The 26,037-nt window shown below is 57.1% G+C and overlaps 2 protein-coding genes across 2 annotated transcripts in view; both read right to left on the bottom strand.

Moving 5' to 3' along the window:
- BIN3 (bridging integrator 3) overlaps nt 1-17,477 on the bottom strand; it is a 41,871-nt gene extending 24,394 nt beyond the window's left edge. Inside the window, exons 1-2 of the mRNA XM_059831529.1 lie at nt 17,454-17,477; nt 6,485-6,533 (exon numbers count right to left, since the gene is read on the bottom strand). Of these exons, the coding sequence (XP_059687512.1) occupies nt 6,485-6,533; nt 17,454-17,461 (57 nt within the window). The 5' untranslated portion in view covers nt 17,462-17,477. The remainder of the gene's footprint in view (nt 1-6,484; nt 6,534-17,453) is intronic.
- A 6,035-nt stretch (nt 17,478-23,512) lies between these two features.
- EGR3 (early growth response 3) lies at nt 23,513-25,747 on the bottom strand. The gene is made up of 2 exons (XM_059831545.1): nt 25,534-25,747; nt 23,513-24,555 (listed from the first exon to the last, which is right to left on the bottom strand). Exons 1-2 carry the CDS (start codon nt 25,685-25,687, stop codon nt 23,513-23,515), a joined length of 1,197 nt encoding a protein of 398 aa, XP_059687528.1. The 5' UTR covers nt 25,688-25,747.
- Nucleotides 25,748-26,037: the final 290 nt, after the last annotated feature.

Genomic DNA, 26,037 nt, shown 5'->3' with positions numbered 1-26,037 from the left:
CCATTAAGGAACCCTCCAGTCTCCACATTATTTGCCCCCTCGATACGCTCCTTATTCCTGCAACAGCTCCCTCCGGTGAAATACTTCAGCTGGAGCAGCGGTCCAAGCAGACTGCGGCACCTTGCAAAGGGAGGAGAAACCTGTGCTGGCGAAGAGCACAGAGCTAAAGAACAGCCTTCTCCTGATGCTACATCAATGACTGCTTCCTCCTACTTGCTATCTGGCAGCAAATCTCCAGTGATACAAGATATTTTAAGGAACTTTCCTTCCATGCTGACTGTTTTAACACACACTTAAACATTCATTCCACACCTCGTCGACCAAATAAGCAAATGGATTTCAATTGACCAGCCAAGAGTAAATACATGCGCTTTTGTTGTCATGGGATCAAAACTGGGTTCATTTGTGTTGTCAAGCTACCATGCTATTAAGGAAATGCTAAGTGTTGTAAGCAGCCAGGACTAGAAGGATCCAAAGGTTTGTTCCAAATCCTCATGCTGTCCTCGGGATTTCAAACCCAGGCTCGGTGTAACAGCATTATGTGAAACCAGAACACTTAAGAGAGACATTTGCTTTTCAATCAAAATTGCTGTTAGAAGACCAGTATGTTAAGATGGAGCCCAGCAATCCCAGTTTTCTTGAAACCCCCTTTTCCAAATATCCTTTTGGTCTGCACTTTCAGATACACTTGAACTCGGCAGCGATGCAACCAGCCCGAGCTGAAGGCAGCCGCTGACCGGCACAGCGAGCGTGCCGAGTTTCAGCCCCGTCCCCAGCAGACAGCTGTCCACACCATCAGCTCCCACCATCCGGGGGATGCGTGCTGGCTCTCTCTGCCGATGAAAAACCTCCACCGAGCTCCAGCTCCCTTTTGTGCTGCTAAAAATGGTCGCTGGAGAACAGGCATGGAGCAGTGTGGGGGCAGCTCACACGACTTCTGCCTGGTTCACAGTTCTGCAGAAATCCGCAGCAGCTGGTGCCTGGAGGTCAGGTAACCAGCACATAGTAAAAATCACCCTCAATTTCTATGGCTGTTCCGGCTGCTAAAATAACCAGGGAGTATTGCACTCTATTTATATGCCTTATGTGTGAATTGTTTTGGTTGCAAACCAGAGAGGGTCGGGCACGACTCAAAAATATGTCCTTTGAAGGCTGGTGGTATCCCTCCCCTGGCATGGAGCTCCAGCCCTCTCCACGTTCGGGAGGCTCTTCCTCGTGTCTGCCCAGCAATCAGTTCCTCCAAGAAACAGAAGATTTGGACATGAAATGAAACTACCTGCAAAGATCCACTGTATCTGCCCTTTTGCTGTTCCATTCCCCCATTACTGTGCAATGAGCGGAGACGAGCAAAAGGCATCGTCACCTAACGGGTGGGAAGGAAGGAAAAACTTCCTCACCCTGCGACCATCCGGGTGACATGAACCCCCAAATCTCCCAGGGCTTCCAAGCTTCCCCGAAACACCCAACCCTGGTTAGCCTGTGCGCCTTCTACATAGGATCGAGGTGAATCTACAAGGCGGCACTTCAGCTGCCTGGCCTGACTCACGTCTCCAGTGCCATCTATGCAGAGACAGCTGCCCAAGGATTGCTCTTATTTTTCACGCCCACAGTAGCAACTGGCTACCAGTCATCACAGTCTGCAATCTGATGTAGCCTTCCCAGTCATCGCTGCTCTCGTTCCATCGCAGGAGCCCAGATATACGACGCAAGCAGCGAGGAGCAGGGCTCCCCATGCACTAGACAGAGAAGACCCGCTCTCACGTGCTCCCACCGCGCAGATGTAGAGGCGGCAGCGACCAGCAGATCAGAGGCGTGCAAGGAGGACAAGCTGAGAGCAAGCCAAGCACATTTTGCAGGGTTCACAGCAATTCCCGCTCCCAGGAGTGATCATCAATGGCCACACATAGCCGACACTTACGGCAGAAGGCTATGGATAGGATTATCACGTTAAGAGTAACGAGAACAAGAAGTACAGGCAAGAAAATTACAATATCCTGAAGGGAAGTTTCCGTAATATTAAAATAATCCCACTTCTCCGCAGCCTCTTTCTGAAAACTCAAAATCAAAACGTGTTTCTGTATGGAACACTTTTTCTTCTAGGCATACGGGCTAGTTAATGCAAGATTGCTTGTCTCTGGGTTTTTATTTAAATCTACATAAAGAACGATGAGTTCTTAAAAGCATTGAAATAAAACAACATTCTTCTTTTCCACTCAGATATTTTTGTTTGCAAACACCAGGCCTTCCACCTGCGATAACATCCCTTCTGCTTTAAGGGCAATATCATAATCGACACCATGGTTACAAGGCAACGAAGCAAGACCAAAGCCAACACTACAAAGAGATGGAAATAAGGGACTGTGATGAACCTTCTTATTCCCCTGAGGTTAATTTCTTTTCCTGGAGGAGGAGGACTAGCTGATTTCTACATGTTCCAGTGGTCTCAGCCTCTTTGTGGGTCTTGGGGAAAAAGAGGGAAGCAAATGCTTCCTCCTCCCCCAAAAAAAGAAACCCATATAATTAGGCCAGACATTCTGCTATAACCTGGAACTTCTGCTGACCTTTTGCCATTCCATCAAGCAAGAGGAGATTCAAGGCAAGTGGTGTGGGTGAATACTCGGCTCTGCATCCGACGGCAGAGCCCTGAGCCGAAGCAACGCTGCAGAGTGCAGGTGCATCTGGGACTTCACGGGCTTCGCCACCCAGCAAGCTCTGCAAACCCCCGTCTAGCAAGACAGCTTTCAAGAAAGGCTGCTTAGGTGGCAGGCTAAAAGGGAAAAAGGATGCTCCTCCGAACAGCAGAGACCGGTTACGTCCCGCTGAAGACTGAAGGAAGAGAGTGAAAATGAGTAAAATTATTTAACTGGCGTCACTTGATTTCATCCCACCATCTCTGTGACATTTACTCCGTTATTTTGGCATTTCCAGCTTGCTGGTGGAGCCCAATGGAAAGGCGCTGACGGCCAGCAGCTGCAGTGGAATCCTCCTGCTCATGGAGCTCCTCCGTCCGACATCCCTGGGGAAGGCAGAGCTGCTGGGATGAGTCAAGGAAGGGAGGCTTGGCAGGCGTGCGGGCCCACAGCTCAGGTCTCCGCTCCCTGCCAAGCTGACTCACCCAAGGTTAGCCAGCGAGGAGGAGGAAGGCGAGCCATCTGAGTCAGCCCAGGCCGGAGCGCTGCCGAGGGAGGGAGGGAGGGAGGAAGGGAAGGAGGAAGGCAGGGAGGAAGGCAGGGGTAAAACCTGGGTGACGTGAAGGGGCTGTGCACTGGGTTGCCTTGTCCCAAGAGGGGATGAGAGCCGGCTGGCTCTCCTGGCTTCCGACCCGGTTCTGTGCCCCGTGGGGACGCACGGCTGGCTCTTCTTCCCGGCTACCTGCCAGCTCGGATAACCCAAGCCCCGGTGAAGAGCAGGGTACAACCCTGGGGTGATGCAGATGAACTTCAGCAAGCTGGAGCTGCAAGAGAGCTCAGAAGACAACTGCAGCTCTGGTTCCAGCATAACCTCCGCTCGGACCAAAGTTGTGCTGGCGGAGGGAGGAACATCTCTGCCATAAGAGGCTTCATCGCTGCGTCAGATTTGAGCAACAAACATTCTGCAGAGAAATATAATTCTAACAGGTTTAACTTCTATCACTGGGCATTAGTTTAATTGGGCTGTGTTACTGTGTCCTCTGTGGCTCCGCTGACAGCAGGTCCTCTCTGCGCATTAGATCCTCCCACCCGGCTCCTGGCCTCTCGGCAAGCCCGGTGACAGCTGCTCTTTTCAGGGGAGAAGAGGGGAGAGATTATGCTGTCTGGAATTGGATTTGCCCAGGTTAAGGTGGAAACAAAGCAGAAGCATGTCTGGGGGGCGGGAGATCACTTCAGTTCACCAGCCGATATTTTCTACGGGGGTTTCCTTCTACCTGAAGAGCTCAACCGTGGCTGACACCATGCCCTTCTTCAAAGGATCAGAAGCGAGTGGGCATAGGGAGTCATGACTAATTCCCTCTGCAGCCTAGGCAAATTGCTTTTCAGTACTACTGCCGGCCTAGATTTGACACCAGCCCCAGCATCGTTTCATCAAGAAAAGAAAAAAGGCTTGCTGGCGAGCTAAGCCTCTCTCGGCAAAGCGATTCTCCCCTCTCCTGCGCTCGAGTTACATCCTTCATGGAGAGCCAAAGAAGTTAGATCCTAACAAATGCTTTTTTTTTTTTCTCCCCCCCCCTCCTCTTTTGTGGTCCAATCTCTGTGAGTGGGAGATCCTCTACCCGCAACCACTTCCCTTCTGATCGGCTTGGGATGCAGCCCTGGAGATGCCACACCTTCCCACTTCCTGCAGCAGGCTCCAGAGGCCAACATCTGGAATATCACAGACCTCGGCTGCTACCGCTGTTCCCAAAAGCCCGCACAGATGGTGCATCTCAGCCTGCAACTGGGAGGTAAAGTTGGGGGCCTCGAGCTCGCTAAAGCTACAAAGCAGCCCCAACAATTCCACACCACGACGCTGAACGCCTCGCTCCCAGGGGAGATCGGTGGTTTCCTGCCATTTGTTCTGCTTTGAAGAGCTGCACTTTACACTTACTGTGAGGTTGCAAGGCTTTGGGCTTCCTGTTTTCTGCTTTCCACATATCTGCTGCCTGGAGAGTATCATCATCATCATCAACACACGGCAAGTGGAAGCCATTTAAAAATCGGCATCCGACTCTGAGCTACCGAGTCGTTGACAGAAAAACCTATTGTTCTTCTTGGGGAAGCTGAGGAAGAGGGGGAAAGAAGGAAGGAAGGAAAGGGAAAAGGCCTGGAAACACTCGTGCTGCTGAATGAACCTCTGCCTGCCGGATATTCTGAGCTGTTCTATTTAATACACACACACACACACATATATATATATAAGCAATGCCTGCCAACTGCTTCAGAACAGCACATACCAGCAGCTCAGGGGAAGGCAAGCTCTCAAAGGTGCAACCGTTCATCTGCACGGAGCCCAGGCTCCCGCTGCAGCTCGGCGACAGCTGATTTCAGCAGAAACGGAGCACGGCACAGGTGAGACAAGGTCTCTCAGACAAACCTCTCGCAACAGCAAATGCAGCAGGAGGAGAGGGAAATCAGCAAGCGCTGGCAAGAGAATAAAATACAGTCAACTCGGATGTGAGAACGGGTGGGATGGAGACGTCCAAGAAAGCTGGCCAAGACACCCAGAGCTGCAGAGCAGTTGGTTCTTGCAACAGCCTGGAAGGACACTGGTGTTAGAAACACCGGGAAAGAGGAGAAGAGGCAAAATCTTGTGGAGCAAGGCAATGTGGGGTCTCCTGAAACGAATGGGAACGGGTGTGAAGACCTGAGGCTGGTGGGCTGTCTCTCCCGAGGGACTGCAGTCAGCAGCACCTTCCGCCACCTGGTCACCAGCCCCTGGAAAAAGGGCAGCTGGAGAGACGCAAAAACCAGAGGGATTTCATCAGTCCTCGTCTTCATCACCTGCCTGGCTTAAATTTTGTACTGACAGTTTGGAGCCGTTACAGAAAATTGCTGCTCTACGGCAGCAGACAACTACCAAATCCTTTAAAATAAAACATGCCAATCAAGCCCTAAAGGGAGTGGCAGAATTAGCCCTCTGCCTCCAGGGGAAAATGTCATGTCCCAAGGAGAAACTGCCCCGTAAACACGAGTGCCCACGCATCCTGAGGAATTAGCCGCGATGAGTGTCCCAGAGAGGAAGGATCAGAGATGTTAGTCTGTTCAAGGGATTAGGTCACCAATGCCGTTATAAAGACAAGGTCTCCACTGCACTCGCTGTCGGGGCACTTATTTTAGAGCAGGTATGCAGGTTAGTTTCCAGGGACAGCTACCGTGAGGTCCCACAGCTTTTTTTTGCACGGGACAAAGGCAAAGACCATCTGCTTAAGAAGGGAAAATACCACAGCCAGCTGCAAGCAACAGCGCTTGGGATAGGAGTCTCAAATACATGAGAATACAAAATGCTTTTTTAATTTGCTTTTAAAGCAAATGCTGTGCAGCACAAATTAATTCACGCCCGAGCACTAAGCATCTCAGCTTATAAGCCTTTCTTTGGAAACAGTTATATTCAGCGATCTGAACCACTCCTCCTCCTCCATCTGCTCAGCAAGGATGAACAAACAAGCCATTGCTGAAAGAAGGAAGGAAGGAAGGAAGCCCGTTCAGCCATCTCCGAGGAAAACTGTGCCAGACCAAAAGAGCTCTTCTCCTCATCCCCCCACCCCCCAAAAAAAAAAAAAAGAAAAAGAAAAAGAAAAAGAAACGGATCCCAAACCAAAATACTCTCCCTGGTTGGGGCTCCCCCTCACTCCTCGCACGAGGAACTGAGCGCTGGTCACACGCGGCAACAGGTTCTGCTCGCTCACATCTCCCTCCCACGCGCGCGCACACGCACACGCTCGCAAAATGGGACGAGTCAAAGTGCCGGCTTGACTCATCAGCCACATGATCAAAGGCTGGATCTAAAAAGGGGGAACTGGTTTACTCACTGTCTTGGGTACAATCTGTTTCTTGGGCTGCCCGATCTTGAACGGTATCCTGGAAAAGAGAGAAGAGGGAACATGTAAGCAAACGATGCTGGCCTCAAACTGCCCAGCCCCGCGGGTCTCGTCCTGGGTGATGGGTTTTGGGGTGAGCAGGGCTTGTCCCGGGGCTGCAGCACCCCTTTCCGTGCAGCATGCTCCCCCTCCGAGAGCTGGTGTCTCCCCCGAGGCCAGCACCTCCGCCTCCAGCCGCAGCACGCCCCGTTCCCCACCCTCCCGCCCTCCTAGGAAGGCAAATAAATGCAATGGATGCTGCAGGCGTTCCTTGGCAAAATAAACCTCTAAAGAACACGCTATGTTTAAAAACAAATCTGAAGGGGAGGGGGAGAAAAAAATTAAATAAAAAAATAACAAACCCTGTAAATATTTAGAAAGAGGATATTAAAAAAAGTAACAACCCGAGTGTCTGGAGCTGTGAGCTGCTTCAAAGGATTTCTCTGATACAACAGCTGTAGGAGCGGCTCACCTGCCAGCAGAACAGCCTTCATTCTTAAAATCTTTAATATGGTTGCTAGTAAAATCTGGGTTACCTGAATGATTTTCCCCACGCGAGCTAGCTCAAAGGTGAAGAGTACTCCAAATAAATTGCACAACATATGTAAGGGTGGCTGGGTCAGATGGTTACAGCCACGCAGCCGTCCTGAAACTAATTGGATTTCTTTCACCTATCAGTATAATAAAAATCCGGGAATTCAACTGCTGTTTTCAATGTACTTAATTAAGTTAAAGAGGTGCTGCTTGGTTAAAGCATCTCATCCAAAATCTCCCAACGCTTTTTGCATCGTACTGCTTTAACTAAAGAGGAAAAATTGGTTCCATAATGAAATGCAAGTATCTTTTCCCAGAGATGCCTCACCTAGAGCACGCCTATAGCTCAGCGGCATCGGCATCCCATCCCAAATCCACACCAGGCGCTTCCTGGGAAGGTGCCCGAGTCCCCTCTTGGACCAGTCCAAATTCTCACGCTGCTATCCAAAGTCTCAGCTAATAACAAGCATTTTAGGACTCTGGCTTGGCCGCTGGTCACACTGCCTCCCAAGCTGGCTTTTCTCACTGCTGGGCAGCAAACGCACGGCTGGTTCTCCGTTTGCTTCTCATCAGCTTTACTTACAAGATCCCCCGCACCGGCATTGCTATAACACCGCTCCATCCGACAACTGGAACCCCAGAAAACACTTTTATTAGCGCAACATGATCAGTGTAGATCTATTTGGTATTAGCCTTGCTCTTTCTTTTAGTATGTAATGGTCCCGAAGTCCTGTTTGATTTCTTCTTGGAGTTCCCCACTACAATATTTTACATCAAAAGCAATGCTATGCCATTTTTTTCTGCCTTCAAATTAAAGAAAACATATTGGCAGAAAACTATTTGACCACCAACTCTAAAAGTGTTGGAAGAACAGTATGTCTTAAAGACCAGAATATGAAAAGCAAAGATTACTGATTTATTGATGTAAAACCCAGCTACGAGCAATGCCACGCGATGGGAGAAAATCCTTGCGACGAAGCGACACGCCATCCATGCGGACGAAGCAAAACCAAGATTAGCCGCCAACCTGATCCCTCCCGGCCTCGCTTCTGCCCATCTTTGCCGCTGTTTTTGAACCAACAGTGTAATTAGCCGCCGGTAATAAACCGGGGCTGCAACCCATGCGTACCTCCTGAGCGGCTCAGGGAGCGCAAGCCAACCTGAGTCACCAGGTTTAAATTTAAATTTTTCTGGAGAACTTCCTGTTTATGGTTCTCCAGTTGGACCGATATAATTTTAGGTTGTTAACCCTTTCCAGCTCCTGTGGCAGGCCTGGCCGTGAATCACACTTCTTTTATAAACAAACACTCGTCTGGTGTATAATTACCCTGTCAATAACTGGGTGTGTGGTGCCTTACAGGAAGAAAGCAAAAAAAAAATAAGGATTTTTTCTTTGTGTTTTCCTACATGGGTCAAATATAAACTAAAATGAGGCACCTCCCTTACTCTCACAGGCACAGGCTGTCCCATCCGCAGCCAGGTGCCGTCACTCGACGTTTTTGGAAGTGATGGCATCGACCTGTCTCAGCGGAAGGAGGAGAAGAAGATGTGGTCTTTACCCGGGGGAGTGAGTTACCCCAAGAAAAAAGAGCTTGCACGATGAGCCGTGGCACTGCTGGGCAACCTCCGGCAGCGCAGGAGCAAGCACAGGGTTCAAGATGGAGCTAGGCTGGTCCCTAGCGGGAAAACACAATTAAAAGGGTGATTAAAGCATTACCTGCGCACAACCTTCCCCTCTCCCTTGTCTGGCCAACCCTGCCGTCGCGGGTTATTTAGAGAAGCAATCCCGACCGTCGACGTCCGCTGGCAAGCTGGGTTAAATCAAGGCAATTCTGGTAATAAAAGAGGGATGCGGGGAATGGGCACAGGGCAAAGCCGTGAATCGGCATCAGTCGGGTGCCACCGAGCCGGCAGCGCAGGCAGCAGCCGAGGGGAAGGCAGCGGGGAGCACAGGGGGTCCCGTCCCGTCCCCCATCTCCGCCGCACCGCAGAGGGGAAAAAAAAAAAATCCCAGCTACTTTCTTCCAGAACAAAAGAAAGTCACTGGAGCGCTTCACAATGCTGCAAATACACTCTGAAGCAGTAAATATCTCTATTAGCATCGTGATGCCAGTTGGCTAATTATGTCTGTCTCGGTAAAACCTCTAAAAAATAACCCTGTGCAAGTAATGTCTATTCACCAATTTATTTTTTTTTTGTTGCTGTTTTACAATGTGAGATAATCTTCCTGGTTTCTGAATCTTTGCCTTTTAACATGGTTCTGGGGCGCAGGGGGGGAAAGATGCATAAGCAGGAACAAAAGCAGTAGGGAAGAAAAAAAGATGAGAGGCACTGATCTTATCTAAGCTTTTAAAAAAAATGGATACAGCCCGCACTTCGAAACGCGACGGCAAGCTGCTGCTGGCACCAAGAATTTTTGCCCCTTCGTGAGTCGGCGTCCCAGCCTGCGAAACGGGGGGGGGGGGACACAACACGTGCCTGACACAGCAACGTTACAACCATTTGCTTAAAAATTAAGAGCCGCCGAGTGTTTTTATTTTGTTTAGAAACTGTATGATGGGCATAATGCAAACAAGTTGGAGAGAGATGGGTCCATATCTTTTACTGCCATGGATTACCGGCGTAGCACGGTTATCACCCTTACCTTAAAAGCTGCGCACGGGTCTATATACACCAAAGGAAAACCAGAACCGGTGCATTTTTTTGATCTCTCATTTCTGCTGAGCGAGAGAAAGCTGGGGTTGTGTTTGGGGTGTGAAATCCCTTGAAATCCCGTTCCTGAAGAGCGCGAGCGCGCTGAGTCACAGCCAGAGCGTTCCCACCCCGGTCCCCTCCGTGCCGCAGGGCTGGGGGAGCATCCCGCTCCCTGGCCCAGCCCGGCCACCCGCACCCCCCTCCCGGGGAGGTCACTGGGAGTTTGGGAAAGCGGTGGGGTTCAGCTGGGAGGGAGGAGGGCGAAGCACTGCAGGGAGGGGGTGGGAAGAGCTTAAAGTAGGAAAAAAAGTGTGGGTGGAGAGAATCCTGCAAGCTTCTACTCGGGGATGCTCAGGAACCCCAGGGAGGGGAAGGTGGGAGAAGCTGTGGCTAATTTTCTCTGAAGTTTCCCCAGCAATGTCATATATTTACTTGGCTTTTCCATGTGCAAACCCAGGGCCACACACCAAAGCAGCTAATTCTCCTCTGGATGCACAGGAGAATTGCAAACAAACCTCGGAGGCGGGGGGGAATACAGCTCAATGAGGTCTGCAGGGAGCTGGAGTTTAAAACATGTAGCTCCCCCTCCCACTCCCCACCAGTCCCCTGAAACGAAGGCACGCAGGAATTGCCAGCATGAATCAGACTAAATCATTGCTAATTTAGGGAGGCGATGGATGGTCCTTTTGCCGCACTGGACCGAGCAGGACATCAAACCTTGGCACCATCCCCACACCGGAGCCAGCGGTGGGGAGCCCAGCCGGCGTTCGGAGTGTGCGCAGGGGATAAATCATCTGTGGATGCGACCCTTTCGCCAGTAGCACTTTTCATCTGAACATCGTTTTGCAAACCCTAATCAGGCCCCAGAAGACCCCCTTGCAGATAAGCAAGGGATAAGCACAAAGCATTTTCACCCACAGCTGATAAGCCACTGTCCCTGGGGATGCCCAGCCGAGCCGCTTGCTGCTGAACCAGGGGCTGGGGAGGGAAGGAAGGACAGACAGACACGCAGCAGGCGAGGGAAGGGGCAGGGAGAGCTGAGGCCCGGGCAATGTGCTCACTCACACCACGTTTCGGAGGTTAACTACCCAGACATGTAGGAAAAGCGATGCCAAGTCTCTGGCGACTGCGCACCATCAAAATCAGTATTTCTGCCACAGGCGGTGGTGGACACGGGCGGCGTTTGCCAGGGACCTGCAGGTCTAAACGGGGTATGAACCAGTGGTAACAACCAGTTTTTTATCGGAAACAGCACCGCCGTGAGACTGCCAACTAAACTCATGGTTTGTGAAAAGCGCCCGCTTCCCGTGGAAAGTTTCAGGGATTTTTGTTTGTTTTTTTTTCACCAAAACCCCAAGTGCCAGCAAGCCAGCACAGCCTGGATTTCTGCCAGAGCTTTTCACTCTTTGCATTTACACCAAAAATCTCAATTCCTTCACCAGAAAGAAACCTCTCTCTGTCTGCAGCCGGGAGGACGTCACCCAGGCTCCCACGCTGCGAGGGGTGACCCCAACCCACTGAGGCCGGTCTTCCCAAAGATTTTGGCACGTGGCGTGCCGAGGGCTTCTACAAAACCATCCATTTACAACCTGATCCTCCGTGAAGCCAAAAACTGGCCCTAAGCTACCCCAAAAATTCCCCCAGTGACAGTCCGGGGCCCCTCCCCATGCCCTGCTCTGCTCGGTGACGAGCCCTTCCCTTCGCCCGGGCTGTGCCAAGCTCCTGCTTTGGGAGAGGACTTGGCTCGAGGTGTAATTGCAGCCGGGAGACCTGCCTGTTCACGGGACTAGCTGCTATCCAGGAGAGATCAAAGCGTTCCTGCAAACATCAACAGGAAGGTCGGGAGCATCCGAGGAAGGATGCGAACGTGGAGGTAGTAACTTTCACTTTCTCATTGCCATTATTGAGTGAATTTGAGCGAGCATCAACATGGCCGGAGGGCGCTTCTCCTCCCCACGCCCTGCCTTCTGCACTCAGGTAAGCGTCGCTGCAAGACATCGGTGTTAGGAAAGGAGCTTTCCGTGATGTGATACGGGAAAGCCAAAGAACCCTGGAAGTTCAAGGGCAGCTGTGACCACCATCAGTAGCTGCTGAAACAGGACTAATTATCTCATTAGTGTTCCCGAGTCCTAACAAGTGCTGAAGCCAGCCTGCACAGGACCCAAGGAGAGGCACCGCGGCAAAGGCTGGCAGGACGCACGATGCTGCGCACGTGCACGCCGAGAAAACCAACCCTGGGCACCTGGACCACGGGTCTCACGACTTCAGGGTTCCTAAATATTATCAAAAGCTGCAAATCCGTGGCCGTGCGAACTGCCCCGGAGCCGGAGGGGGGATCCCAGCCCTGCCCAGGTGAGAAAGGCACGAAGGCAGACGCGGGTTAGGCATTAATCTCGAGCATCGCTCCGGATGCCTTGCTGTACTACATCGTGTCCATGGAAACCGCATGCACCGTCCCACCCCGCTCCCCCCGCCTCGCAGGAACTCATAGCAACCGCTCCAAACACAGCGCGAAGGCAAAAAAAGGAAAAAATTATTCAAACGGATCACAAACAGCTTATGTCGAGGGAGACTCTGCGCCAAATTCTGGCTTGGGTTTTCTCTTCAGTGGAGACGAGAGGGGAGGTCACGGGGCGGCGAGAGGCAGGAGAGGAGCGATGCGGGGCTACGATCCCTCCGAAATAAACGCGTCCATCCCCGTAGGCGTGTACTCCCACCTGCATTTCAACCCCTTCCCTATGAGCTTGTAGGCATTAAGCCACAAATGGATGTCAGGGCGAGCCCCTGCAGCAGGGGAGAAGGAAAAAAGAAGACGTAGACATCCACTTTATGTTGGTTTAGGTCAGCACGAGGAAACAAGGTGCCTTCCTCAACTTCAGCAGCGCAGAGGTGCGCCTGCAGACAGCAAGCTCTTCGGAGCAGGGGCTGCTCGTATCTCTGCATCTTGCACAGAGCCAAGCGCGGTGTCAGTGTTAAGCAAATCAAAAATAATGTCAGAATCTACTCTCCCACCCATTCCAAGATGAGCATGAAAAAAATAATGATATTTTACTCACCCATCAAAAGAAAATTACTCACGCCAGGCGCGTGGGCGAGCAGAATTTTGCAAGGCTGTTTTAGGCCCTGACTATGCTACAAAAATATCCATTTTAAGCATGGTTGTGAAACACGGTTGTGGCTCAGCTATAACACTGTTTTTTAGCTACCTGCACAAAGAAGGCGGAAAAAATAATAATTAAGACATAAGCACGTGCTAATCGCGCTCCGAGGACCACGCCGGGCGCTGCGATCTCTCACCGCGGCGGAGGACACGGCACGCGGCTCTTGCCGGCTGCTCCACCCTGGGAGATGCTGCGGCAAGCCGAGGTGCCGGCGCTGCCCGGCTTGCAGAAGGGCAGGCCAGCGTTTCGGTTTCGCTGCGATAATACCTCTGGGATGCGCAAACCGCCTCGCACGGGTGCCACACGCAGCTGTGCCGTGCAGGGAGGTGTTTGGGAGCTGCGCGCACCTCGCTCACCGCTTTGGTATCCAGTTGCTTCATCCAATCTAATTTTATCCCATGCTCATCTCCAAATCCCGGTATCGTTGAAACCCGGAGAGAAGGGGGAGTGTTGCCATTGACCACGAGGGGACTGCGATTTGGGCTCCGAAAAATATCAATATTGATTCACTGGAAAGAAAACGGCGCCTTGGTCTGTGTTTGCATCGCACCTGCCCAACACGGCCACAGCACAGCTCCAAAACACGGAAAACAAAATGAATAACCAACAAACCTACTCTTACGCTACAACCCAGCTATGCCTGCCACCTCCCCGCACTCTCCTCTTCCCTTGCTAGCAGGCATAAATCCATCCAGCTAACCGTCCTTTCTGAGACAGGCAGCCCAACTCCATCCTCCTCTTCTTCACCTCCATCCCCAAATATTTCAGAAAACACATTCCAATTAACTCTGGATTACATCCGATAAAGATCTGGGGAGTTAAATATCGCACAACCATACAGTTCCACTCCCGACTTCAAATCGTTGCCAGCTCCTTAGTCCACTTAGCGAGAGCTCCCTGCCAAGAGGCATATGGTTTAGCAGTCCGGCAACGGCAACCCCCCATGCAGACCAATAATACGCTGCAGTGCAACAAGAAAACACGTGCTTCACGCTGCCACACTATCAACATTTGCTTAACATATTTTTTCTCCCAGTAAATACCAGCTGTTGCAGCGGTGCTGAGAGGCAGCGTTCGGATATCGAGCTGTCACACTACTAAAACCCCCTTCCCGTTTGTAAAATCACCTGCAGGAGCTGGGAAACCAAAAAAGGAGGTATTTAGGAGTCTGGTTACGAGCTGCAACAGTATTTGGTTTTATGCGGTTTCACGACCCTTAAAAGCCCTTTAGATGGTCACAAATTAGATGCTTGCGGCAACTGAGGATGATGACACAGTAAAAGCCATCGCTCCCTTTCTCTTTATTTTTGTAAAAGGAGCGATGGTCAAGGTAATCACTGGAGTATTTTCCTCTCTCCTCCAAAATGCAGGGCCACAGGTGAGCGGTGAGGAAGAGGGGGATGCGGATGTGTTCAAGAGACCCTAATCCATGGAGTAAAGCCTAAAGGAAGTCACCAAGCTTTGCTGAGATTTAGAAAACATCTCATCTGTCCATGCAAGGCTGTTTCCCAAAACAAGCCTACTCCTGCTCTAAATAAAGCTTAGCCTAGAAAGACAGCACTGCCTAGTTGCTTAGGCGCGGGAGTTGGGAAATTGGGGGTTTAATCCAGCCTCTGTCACCAGCGGGTTACGCTTTTCTCTGCAGAGCAAAGTTTTCCCATGTTGGTACAACAGGCAATGCGGCGTTCCCAGTCCCGATGCGGCGCAGAGAGCCCCGACCCACTAAGCAAGGGAAAGCAAAGGATTAACCACGCACAACTCAGAAGGCATCTACCACCCCGCTTGCAGACAGCCTCTTTGCCCTTTAATCTCTAGGGATCTCGCACGGGCCTTCGCAAATAATTACGGTAACGAGCGTACAGAAGCAAAACCAGAGGCAGAGTTACGTGCCGCCTCCCCAGCCTGCTCTGCGGGACAGAGCTGAGGATGAAGCTCCATCCCCTTGATCAGCCACGACACCCAACCGCTACAAAAAGGGGGTTTAATTAACGCTGCCATGGGTTTAATGGTGCCCGTTGCCGGAGAGAGACGCACGTGCAAACTAAGCAAACACGCTCTGCTGCACAAAGCAACCTCCCGCCCCACCGGGCTGGAACAAAGCTCGCTCCCTCCGCAGGGACAGCAGAGCAGCGGCATCGGGGCCGGACATGACTCTGACATTTGAGGAGCAGGGCACGACCCCGGCACAATCAGTTCCCCCCCGCCAGCACGCACGCTGGCATTTGTTACCGCTGCCGGCGGGAGCGTAACCCCTCGCTGTGGCGGCAAGACGGACGTCACGCCGAGCCCGTCCCTGCCAGCCGGGCGCTGAACTCCGGCCCCCCCCGTGAATAAGGCGATTCATTGGGGGCGGGCTGCTGCGTGAATTATCGGCCAGGAGGGTTGGCAAGGGCCGGCCGGCCAGCGAGGCCGAACTGAGAGCGATTGTGTCTCTGACATGCCGCCGAAGCCCCGCGGGGTCCGAGTCCCTCGCGTTCGCGCGTAAGAGAAGCCATGACACGCCAAAGGACTGACGCCGCTGGAGAAGAAAGAGGAGACTCAGATTTCAGCTGAGTCCCCCCTCCTTCCAGCAATGACCTTTTATTCCTGCCCAGCAAAAGGCGAAAACAGCCAATCTCTCGGCAAAAGCCACATGTGTTGCAGGGAAGCCACCAGGCGCCATAAGCTACGGTCCCCAGGCGAGGTCCCCAGGAGCAGCGTGGCCGGACAGACACTGGAAAGCGCAGAGGGGAAGCAATGTCACTCTGCACCTGAATTATTCCACATCCATCATGTGAAAGGAGTATTTATTTCTTACATTTTTGGCTCTGTGACTCCTCCTGGACCAGGAGAGTGGGGTAGGTCTCTTCCACGGGCCAGAGCTTTCCGAAAGCAGCCCCCGGGCCATGCTGCCCGCAGAGCTCACAGGGGCAGCCCGGGCAAAAGGCGGCTCCAAGACCCTCGTTACCCAACGCTGTCTATAATCACGGCTGCTCTGGGATGAGTAAAGCAGAACAAAAATTAACCCGGTGGATAAGTGTGTATTTTTAACCAAAAGGCCCCATTTTAATAGGTACCTGTGTGCGCACCATTATATTGTTGAAGTATGTTTCCAGACCACAACTTCCCCCACTCCCAACCCAAAAAGACCTTCAATTTTCACCACGTGCCTGCCCTGGTGAACCTGAGACCGCCAGGCAAGGGGAAGGCCTTTTTCTCCTTAAACCATCCCACCCTTCACCTCTCGTAACGGTGCTGGCTCTACGTGACTATCCGGGATGAGGAATCGCAAACGGCAGTCAAGATGAATTTCTAATATAATTAGTTTAAATAAGCGGTGGGGAGAGGCGCAGAAGCAGCACGCCAAAGGCACCCTGGCCTCCAAACCGAGCTTTTCACAACTCTGATTCAAACACACGTGGCAACTCTTTGCTTTTTTTAAAAAAAAACAAAAAAGCTTTACTTTCATGGAGTCGAAGGCAGTTTTACAGCGTTTCAGACTCACGGATCTGCCGGGGTCAGAGGGGACCTTTGGGGACCCCCCCACCTCCCCGCACCGAACCCTTTGCCCCGCAGCAGCGCCCAGGCGCGGGGCAGCGAGCCCGGCTGCGGGGTGGTGGGAGGGCAGGGGGGGTCAAGGGGCTCGGCCTGTGCTCCCCCTTGCCCGGGAAGAAGGCCGGGCCCGCCACAGCCTCGGGAGGGACGGGCAGCAGCTGCCGGGGGCACGGGCGAGGGGCCCTCCGGGTGCACCCCCCGTTAGACACCCATATTCCGTATGTGTGCCTACAGACACAGCTGCGGGGCAGCTACACCGGAGCCAAGCCCGGCCAGAAACAGAGCAAAGCCTGGCCAGCACCGGGGCCCGCTCCGGGCCAGCACCGGGACCCCCACCGGGGCAGCACTGAGCCAGGTCCGGAGCCCACTTCGGGCCAGCACCGGGCCCGCTCCGGGCCAGCACTGAGCCAGGTCCGGGGCCCGCTCCGGGACAGCACCGGGCCCACTCCGGGGCCCGTTCCGGGCCAGCACTGAGCCAGGTCCGGGGCCCGCTCCGGGCCAGCACTGAGCCAGGTCCGGGGCCCGCTCCGGGACAGCACCGGGCCCGCTCCGGGACAGCACCGGGCCCGCTCCGGGGCCCGCTCCGGGCCAGCACTGAGCCAGGTCCGGGGCCCGCTCCGGGACAGCACCGAGCCAGGCCCGGGGCCCGCTCCGGGACAGCACCGAGCCAGGCCCGGGGCCCGCTCCGGGACAGCACCGGGCCCGCTCCGGGACAGCACTGAGCCAGGTCCGGGGCCCGCTCCGGGCCAGCACTGAGCCAGGTCCGGGGCCCGCTCCGGGCCAGCACCGGGCCCACCCTAGGCCGCCAGCCCCGGCAGGGCCCACGGTAAGAAGCCGGGGCCTGGCGGGCCGAGCGCCGCAGCGGGCTGGGCCGGGCCCCGGGGGTGATGGCGAGCCCCAGGCCGAGCCCGGGGGCTGGGGGTCCCGCGTCGGCAGGGCAGGGCGGAGCGGAGCGGAGCGGAGCACGGCACGGCCGGGCCCGGGGGTCCCGCACTCACCAGCTCATGGTCCCCCGCCGCCCCGCGCCGCTCCCGGAAGCGCCGCCGCCTTCGCCCCGCCCCTTCCGGTAGCGCCGCCACAGGGCGGGAGGAGGAGGGAGCGTTAACCCGCCGCGTGCCGCGCCGGGGGTGACGTCGAGGAGGGGCGTGACGTCACGGGACAGGGCAGGGGGCTCGGAGCCGTGTCCGGAGGGGAAACCGGGGAGAAAGCGCGGAAGCACCCTAGGGTGGGCGAGGGTGCAGGGGGGGATGCCCAGGAGCACCCTAGGGTGGGCGAGGGGAGGGGATGCCCAGCAGCATCCCTGGGGTGGGCGAGGGCTGCTTGGGAGCACCCTAGGGTGGGCGAGGGCACGGGGAGGAGATGCCCAGGAGCACCCTAGGGTGGGCGAGGGTGTGGGGAGGGGATGCCCAGGAGCATCCCTGGGGTGGGGTGGGCGAGGGCATGAGCATGGGGTGCCTGGGATCACCCTGGGGTGGGCGAGGACTGCCCAGGAGCACCCTAGGGTGGGCGAGGACATGGGGAGGGCATGCTCAGGAGCACCCTAGGGCGGGCGAGGGGAGGGGATGCCCAGCAGCATCCCTGGGGTGGGCGAAGGCTGCTTGGGAGCACCCTAGGGTGGGCGAGGGCATGGGGAGGGGATGCCTGGCAGCATCCCTGGGGTGGGCGAGGGCACGGGGAGGGGCAGGGCTGCCCCAGCCAAGGAGATCCAAGGGAGGGGCAGCAGGGATGTGCAGCACGCTTGGAAGGGCAGGAGCGGCCAGTTTTGGGGAGAAACCCCCCAAATTCAGCTCCAGGAGGCTGGGCAGGGGCAGGTGGGGCAGCGAAGCTGTTTTGGTGACCAAAAACACCCCCCCCCCCCCCCATTCTCAGCACCGTCACCAGCAGCCACCATCAACCATGACTCCGGGATGAAGCAAAACACCCCCCCCGAGCTACAGGTGCCCTCGGACCCCTGTTGTCAGCCCGGGGTGACGTCCTGGCTGCGGGGAGCAGGCTTGGTCCCGGTGACACCGGGCTGGTGATGGCACATGCCACCGCACGGGGCCAAGGGGAGGAGGCCCGGGCCGGGTGCCAGGGGTGGCTTTATCAATTAGCAGATGGAGGTAAACAGCGCGGTAATTACAGCCAGGGAGGATGATGCTAAACTGGGAAGGTGTTACCGACACCGGTGAGGACAGAGGATTAGCCGAAAAGGAGTGAGGGTCGGGGGCAGACCTGGGCGGGCAACTGGCGGGGACGGTGCCCGGGACGGCACAGACCCCCACCCCAGCACCGATTTTGTGCCGGGATGGGGAGAAGGAGCCGGGGTTGGCAGCGCCAGGGCGGGGAGGTGGAGAGGGGAGGTTGCAAGGCAGCATGGTGGCACAGTGGAAAGGAATCGATTTTGGGGTGCCAGAGCGAACCCCGAGGGGAGGCAGCCAGGAGGACCCCACCGCGCCCCCGGCCGAGGCGTGGGCAGGGTGGGGAGGAAGAGGAAGGATGGAGCGAGGCTGGTGCCGGAAGGGTTTGCCAGCGGTTCCCACTGCCCGCTGGGACATGCTGCTGCTCCCGGCTGCCATCCCCACCATGATGCCCCGTGCCGGCACCTCGGAGCGCAGGGGATGCGGCAGGGAAGGGCCGGAGGCAGAGCGGGAACAAGCAGGTCCTGGCATCTGGGCGTCCCCATGGCCACGGGGCTCAGGGAGCATCTTCCATGGATGCTCTGCCCCGCGTGTCGCTCTGGCCCGGGCGTGTGCCGGGGGGTGAGTCTGGGCCCTTCCTCCAAAGCACTCTGCCAAGAGCAGGGGTCGGACCCACCGCCCTGGCCAGGGATGGGGAGAAAGGGGGGGACAGATCCGCACGGCGCCCGCACAGGGTGGTAGACGAGGGTGGGGCGATCCAGAAACCATCCAGACCTTCTGCAGAAGATGTCTCCTGCCGGGGCGGCAGGAGAGGCTGAGCCGGTGGCCGGAGGCTGAGAAGATCGGGGAGGGATCCCACCAACATCCGTGGCATCAAGATCTACCAGCTGCAAACCCGGAGCTTCTGGGTGCGGGTCCTCGTCACTCCCGACCCCAGGGCCGGGGTCTCAGCTCTTGGTGCTGCTCCTCGGAAACATATCCCATCCCGTGGAGAGCTCTTGGGTTTCAACAACAGCTTGCAAAGCCCCGAAGACCCTCGGCAGAGAGGAGCGAGGTGTTGGTGGCCTCCTCGGGACCCCAGAGCCGCCGTCAAGAAGAGAAAGGCAGCAAGTTGTGTTGAGCTGGTACGTGACTGGCAAGCCCTTCCCTCCTCCCCAGAACACAGATAGCCCAGAACGGGGATGGAAAGTGCCGTGTTTCCGTAGCAACCAACATTTTCGTGCAAGGTGCTGCACGCACTCCACGCGGTTTGCCACCCAAGGGTGCTCCTCACCTTCCTGCTCCACGCAGGGGGGGTCCTGCCCGGCGGGACGCCAGTGCCCGGGTGGCAGAGCGGGTCCCCAGCCCAGCACTGGGGCCACGACGCCCTGTTGATGGCTGGTGGGCTCCTTCCCTCCTCCTCCTCCTCGCCCGCAGCGAAGGAACCCAAAGCGTTGGAGCAATGTTGGGTAGCTCCTCGCCGTGGCCCGGTGATGCCGGCGTGGCATCTCCCGGCAGCCCTTGCCGAGCCACCGCCTGCCCGTGCCCAGCATCTTCAACACCTTCCAGCACAAGCGACCAGCGGAGAGGGGTGTAACCACCACCACCACAGCACCCTCGGACGATGCTGGGGGCCGCGGCAGCTCTCCCTGCACCATCGGCTGTGTCCATGGCAGCTCCGGCTCCTACCCATCCGACTCAGCTTGCCCGGGCCACACGAGGGGACACCGCAGGGACCGGCGCCTCCAAAACCAACACGCAGCCCCTGATCGCTGCGGGACCTCTGCGATGCTCAGAGCACCAAGAGAAGGGCAGCCCCGGCTCGCCCTGACCCTCTGCCACGGACAGCAGCCCCCCGCTGAATCCGGCAGCCGCTCCGGCCTCGTCTTAATGGTCACCGAAGGCTCAACCACCCGGGAATCCACTCGGGGACGCGGGAGCCCACCCGGCGCAGCGCCCGTGGGCTGCAGAGCCGATTCCCCCAACGCCACGATGCGCCGTCCCTGGCTGGGCCAGGCGTGCCCCGAGTCACCGGGCAGCCGTCCCGGGCACCGTCTGCCCCCGGCTTCTCCCCAAAATGGAAGCCTGTCCGTGTCGGGGAGCTCAGCGGAACCCCAGGGATGGGCAGAGCTGCCCTGGCCTGGCAGGAGCAGCAGCTTCTCCGGGGCCCGGCTGCGGATGCAAACCAAAAGACAAGAAATTTGACGGCGGTGCCAGTACCTCCACAGCCCGGGAACATCGGGAAAGACCGCGGTGCCAACGCCGGCCGTCAGCACTGCCAGCGAGTCCTGGGGAAAGGGGAAGTTTGCGGGATGCTCGACCGCTCCGGTCATGCCCCAGCCCAGCAGAGCTGGACTCACGTTGACCAAGGGACCCTCAGCATCCTCCAGCCTTCATCCTCCGCACGATCCCGGCTCCAGGAGAGCCAGGGCTCCAGCCCTGTCCCTGGGGAAGGATTCAACCCTCGCGGGCCACCACCCATGCACCCGCTCCAAATATCCAAGCGCCTCGTCCTGCTCCTTCTCCCACCCGTCCCTCCTGCCCGTACGAGCGCCGGCTCCGAAACCCGGCGGGTTATTTTTAACCCGAGCGACCCAGCCCAGCAAAAATCCCCTCTCCGCTCTGTACCTGGGGCGATTTGGCCGGCGAAAGGCGCGGGGGCATTACCGGCTGAAGCAGCGCGATCCTCTTTCGCCCACCGTTATCCGACAGACGCAACCCGGCGAAAGCCGCCGGCAAAATGGTGACGGGGTCAAGGCGGCGGCCACGGCACGAGCGGGGAAAAATAAGACGCGAGGTCAAGGGCAAACCAAGGAGGCGGCGGTTTTGAGAGGGGCTGCGGGACGCACCCCGTCCCCACGCGGCCGGAAAAAAGGGGGGACGCGAGGACGGAGCCGGTCGCCTTCGGGGTCACCTGGCGTCCTGGCCGGCTCGGTCTCGGCACGCCGTCCTGCGAACAGAACTGAAGGAGAGGGGGGGCTGAGAAAAGGTTGGGTTATTTTTAAAAAAAAATCATACCAAGAAAAAAAAATAATATTTAAGAAAGTACAACACTAGAAAAAAATGTACAAACAGGTTTCAAAGTCGCCCATCAAGAGGCGCAGCGCCCACCGTCCTGCACATTTCAAGCCAGTGTAACATCCCCCTTACACATTAAGGACTTTTTTTTTTTCCAAACCACTATAGATCTTTTTTAAGCAAGGTAAAATAAAGATATTTACTACAGATTTTGATTGTCAGCAAACACAATATATTTACTGCATTAGCATTTGCTCACAGTGCAAATGGTACAACAATACATCAGTTCAATATTTCTGATTTTTTCCCTTAAAAATGCTGTATGCATTAACTATCATATTTGCATTACAACATGACAAATGAGCAAATGAAATGTGTGTGAAAATTATCACCTTTTCACAATATCAAGCATAATTTTTTTTTTAACCTTAGTATAAGGTACTATAAATCCAAGAAATAAAAACATCCACAAAATATATTACATCTGGTATGATTTTTTTTTTTCTCTAAGTACTCAACTTTATACAAAAGTCTTTCAAAAAATATCATTCCCTTAGGTTTGTGTGGTTAAACCTGATTGTGGTTTGTTTTTTTTTTTTTTTTTTTTTGTTCCTTTCGGTTCACATAAATTAGACTGCATTCTTTCTCTTCCCTTTATTTTTTGTACGTTTTTAATGTTTTTTTTTTTTTTTTTCACATGCAGACATCAAACCTGGATAGCACGACCTTTTGGCAACAAAGATTTTTTTTTTTAAGTCATTATTATTTTTGCTTAGTTTAGCTTAAATGTCTGAGCACAGTTTTATTAAAACAAAAGAAGAAAAAAATCAGAGCAGTCATGCAATGACATGCACATACCAGAAGGAGAAAGGAAAAAAAAAAAAAAAAATAAAATAGAGGACTGATTGATTTTTCTCCTCCGTAGTTGGTTGGTTGTTTTAAAGTGACCAAATAAAATAAAATAAAAATATCTCACATTATAAAAAGTATTCAGCAAAATATTGGGGGGTTGTTTTTTTCTGCGTTTCTGTAAAGAATTTCCCTTCTGCTGAAGAAAAAAAAAAAAAAGGGAAAAAAAAAAAAGAAAAACCAAACCCAAAAGCTGCTGCCGGGACGTCGCTCCCCGCCGCCCCCCGAAGTTGCGGGGGACCCGCGGAGCCGCCCCCCGCCCCGCCAGCCCGGCTCGGGGGGCCCGCGCCCGCTTACCTCCGCCGCGGGGAACCGGTGCTGGGGGGGCACAGGGGGGGGCCCGGCGGGGCCGGATCGGCTCCATCCATCCATCCATCCATCCCCACCCGGACGGGCCGGATCCGGATCCGGGCGAGCCCCGTGCCCGGGGGAGCCGGGCGGGGGGGAGCCGGGAGGGCCCGATCCTGACCAGCCCAGCCGCTGGGAACCGGGGGGGTGGGATCCAGGAGGGCCCGATCCTGGCCAGCCCAGCCCCTAGGGAACCGGGCGGGTCGGGCGCGGGTACCTGGGATCCAGGTCAGCCGAGATCCCGGGAATCTGTAACCCGGGCAGCCCGGATCCGGGCCAAGCCGGGTGCGGGGCAGGTTGGAGCCGGGAGATGCGGGGTGCGGGCAGGCTGGAGCCGGGAGAGCCGGATCCGGGCACTCCGGGATGCGGGCGGTGCGGGTAATCCGGGTGCGGGCAGCAGGGATCCGGGCCCGGGGGTGCGGGCGGGCGGGCCCCGGGCGGTGCGGGTGCGGGTGCGGGTGCGGGCAGGGCGGGCGATCCGGGTGCGGGCAGCCGGGATCCAGGCGGTGCGGGTCCCGGCGATCCAAGCGCAGGCAGGATCCGGGTGCGGGCAGAGCGGACCCGTGCGGGGCAGCCCGCGGCGTCCTGACCCCGGGGGGCGAGGCCACCCTGGGGCCCCCCCCGGGGCGGTGCGGGTGCGGAGGGCAGGGGAGGAGAGGGGGTGCCACCGCGCCCCAGGTCCCTCAAGCGCACGTGGTGACGGCGGGGGCGAGGGCGACGGGGGGCGAGGTGGCGGTGGCGGTGGCGGCGGGGGGCGCGGCGGGGGGCTGCCCGGCCGAGCCCTTCTCGGCCTTCTTCTCCTTCTGCTTGAGGTGGATCTTGGCGTGCCGCTTGCGCTCGTCGGAGCGGGCGAACTTGCGGCCGCAGAACTCGCAGGCGAAGGGTTTCTCGCCGGTGTGGGTGCGGATGTGGGTGGTGAGGTGGTCGCTGCGGCTGAAGCTCCGCATGCAGATGCGGCACTGGAAGGGCTTGTGGCCCGTGTGGATGCGGAGGTGGCGGGTGAGCTCGTCGGAGCGGGAGAAGCGGCGGTCGCAACCCTCGGCGGGGCAGGCGTGGGGCCGCTCGTGGAGCGGCGTCTTGCTGGGCCGGTTGGGATACTTGCGGGGTCGGATGGGCTTGAGGGTGAGGGGCGGCTGCGGCAGCCCCCCGAAACCCGGGTGGATCTGCTTGTCCTTGAAGGCCTTGATGGTCTCCAGCGGGGTGATGGGGGGCGGGTTGACGCGGATGGGGTCCAAGCTCTGGAAGGGTTTGTGCTCCGTGATGGTGCCCATGTCGTTGGGATGGTGGTAGAGGTTATAGTCTGGGATCATGGGGAAGAGGTTGCTGTCCAAGGCAGGCTTGGCCGCCTGGTAATCCTGGGGGGAGTAGGTGAGGCCGGGGTTGCTCTGGGGGTCGTGGAAGGAGACGGGCTCCGGGTAGAGGTCACTGCAGGAGGAGTAGGGCGGCAGCGCGGGGTACATCTGGTCCACCTCGCCCTGCGGCGGCCCCATGCTGCCCGCCGAGCTCTGCGTGCTGGTGAGAGCGCCCGAGGACGGTGGCACCCCCAGGATGCCGGCGCTCATCAGGCTGATGATGTTGTCCTGGCACCAGTTGGAGGGCGAGTCGAAGGCGAATTTCCCCAGGTAGGTGACAGTCTTGTTCCCCGGGGCGGGCTGAAAAGTCCCCGAATAGGAGGACAGTTCCTGACCGGCCTTTTCGTTCGCTAAGCCAATGTCCATAACATTATCTGCAAAGTGCGAAAGAAGCGGGGCAGGGTGAGCCGGGAGGGCCGCGCCGCCCCGGGGGGGGGCACCGGAGGGGCACCGGGCCCCCCCCCCGCCCCGCTCCCTCCTACCCCTCGCTGCTCCCCCGCCGCGCTCCGCTCTCCGGTAACGCGGCGCTGGCTGCCGGGGGTCACGGCGGTGCGGGGCCGGGCTGCCCCGCGGGGGGGGGACACGCACACCGCCGCCGCCCCGCAGGTGGGGCCGGGGGAAGGAGGTACCTGCGGCTACAGGTAGGCTTCCTGCCTCCCCGTCCAGCCCCCGGCAGCGCGGGGCACTCCGCGGAGCCGGCTGCGCCCGCCGACGCCGTTACCGACTCGCCGCCTTCCCCGCGCCGAGCCCCGGCGAGGAGGAACACGGCGGGGGGGGGCACAGCCCGGCGAGGCTCCGGGTGGGAGCGGGGACGCGCGGGGCGGCCCCCCCCCCCCCCCGCGCCCTCGGCGCTCACCTGTGCCCCCCCCGGTCCGTGTCCCGCGTGTGTGTGTCCACCCCCCCCATCCCCAACCCCACGCTCCGGGGAAGTCGGCGCCGCGTCCCGGGGAGCCCACGCCGCCGCTGCGGGGTGTGGGGGCGGCCGCCACGGCCACGCGCGTCCGCGGCGCCTCCGCACCCACGGCGGGTGGCCCCTCCGCTCCACGGGGACCCGTCCGTCCGTGTGTCTGTGTGTGTCCCTCCGCCCCGTGTCCTCCTCCCCACGGAGCCCGGCCGCCGTCCCCGTACCTGCGGCGGCGGCTCGGCAGCAGCGCTCGGCGGAGCCCCGCAGCGATCGCGCGGAGACACGGCGAGGAAAGGGGTGGGTGGGTGCGGGGGGGGGGCCGCTCCCCAGCCCCAGCTCTTCCCTTCCCTCCGAGGCTCCATGACACCCTACCCACAGCGTCCTCCTCCTCGCCCCACCGGCTCCCCCCCGCCCTCCCTTCTCCCCATTTCCCCCCCCCCCGGCTTACCTGCAGCCATCTGGTTGTAGTGAGCCACCGAGTCGCTGCTGCTGGAGAAGATATTCAAAGAGTTGGGGATCTCCTCTGGGTACAGATTGTCAGGCAATTGGTTCATCAAAGTGTTCATGGTCCCCGGCAGCTTCTCCAGTAGTTTGCCTGTCATAGCACTGGAGGAAACGGCTGGTTCAACGTGGCTCCGAGCTCAGCTCCCGAGGAAACAACATCCGAGTGGCAAATCCGTGCGAGGGAAATCATGCAAGAGGAAAAAGTTGGGGCGGGGGGGCCGTGGGGGAGGAGGAGGAGGGGGGGGGGGGGGCGAGCCGGGGGTGGCCGCGGGGGGGGTGCGGTCCTCCGTGGGTCCCTGGTGGTGTTTCCTCGAGGGGGAGGGGGCGATCTGGCTGGCAGATGTGGTTGTAGAAGCGGGTGGGAGGATTTAACCCCTCCTCTCGCTCGCTCCCGCTCCCCGGCCCCCTCCCTGTCCCCGGCCCCGGCCCCGGCCCCGCTCCCTCCCGC

This window comes from Gavia stellata, chromosome 31 (assembly GCF_030936135.1).
Source record: "Gavia stellata isolate bGavSte3 chromosome 31, bGavSte3.hap2, whole genome shotgun sequence".
Lineage (NCBI taxonomy): Eukaryota > Metazoa > Chordata > Aves > Gaviiformes > Gaviidae > Gavia > Gavia stellata.
The sequence above is the reverse complement of the archived record's forward strand: the minus strand, read 5'-3'. Positions and strand labels throughout refer to the sequence as shown.

What these genes read in the sequence shown, in the direction of transcription:
- EGR3 (XM_059831545.1), bottom strand. Translation starts at nt 25,687, where the DNA reads ATGACAGGCAAACTACTGGAGAAGCTGCCGGGGACCATGAACACTTTG. An exon ending in CTACAACCAGATGGCTGCAG is followed by an intron (nt 24,556 to 25,533) that starts GTAAGCCGGGGG and finishes CGCACTTTGCAG; the next exon opens with ATAATGTTATGGACATTGGC.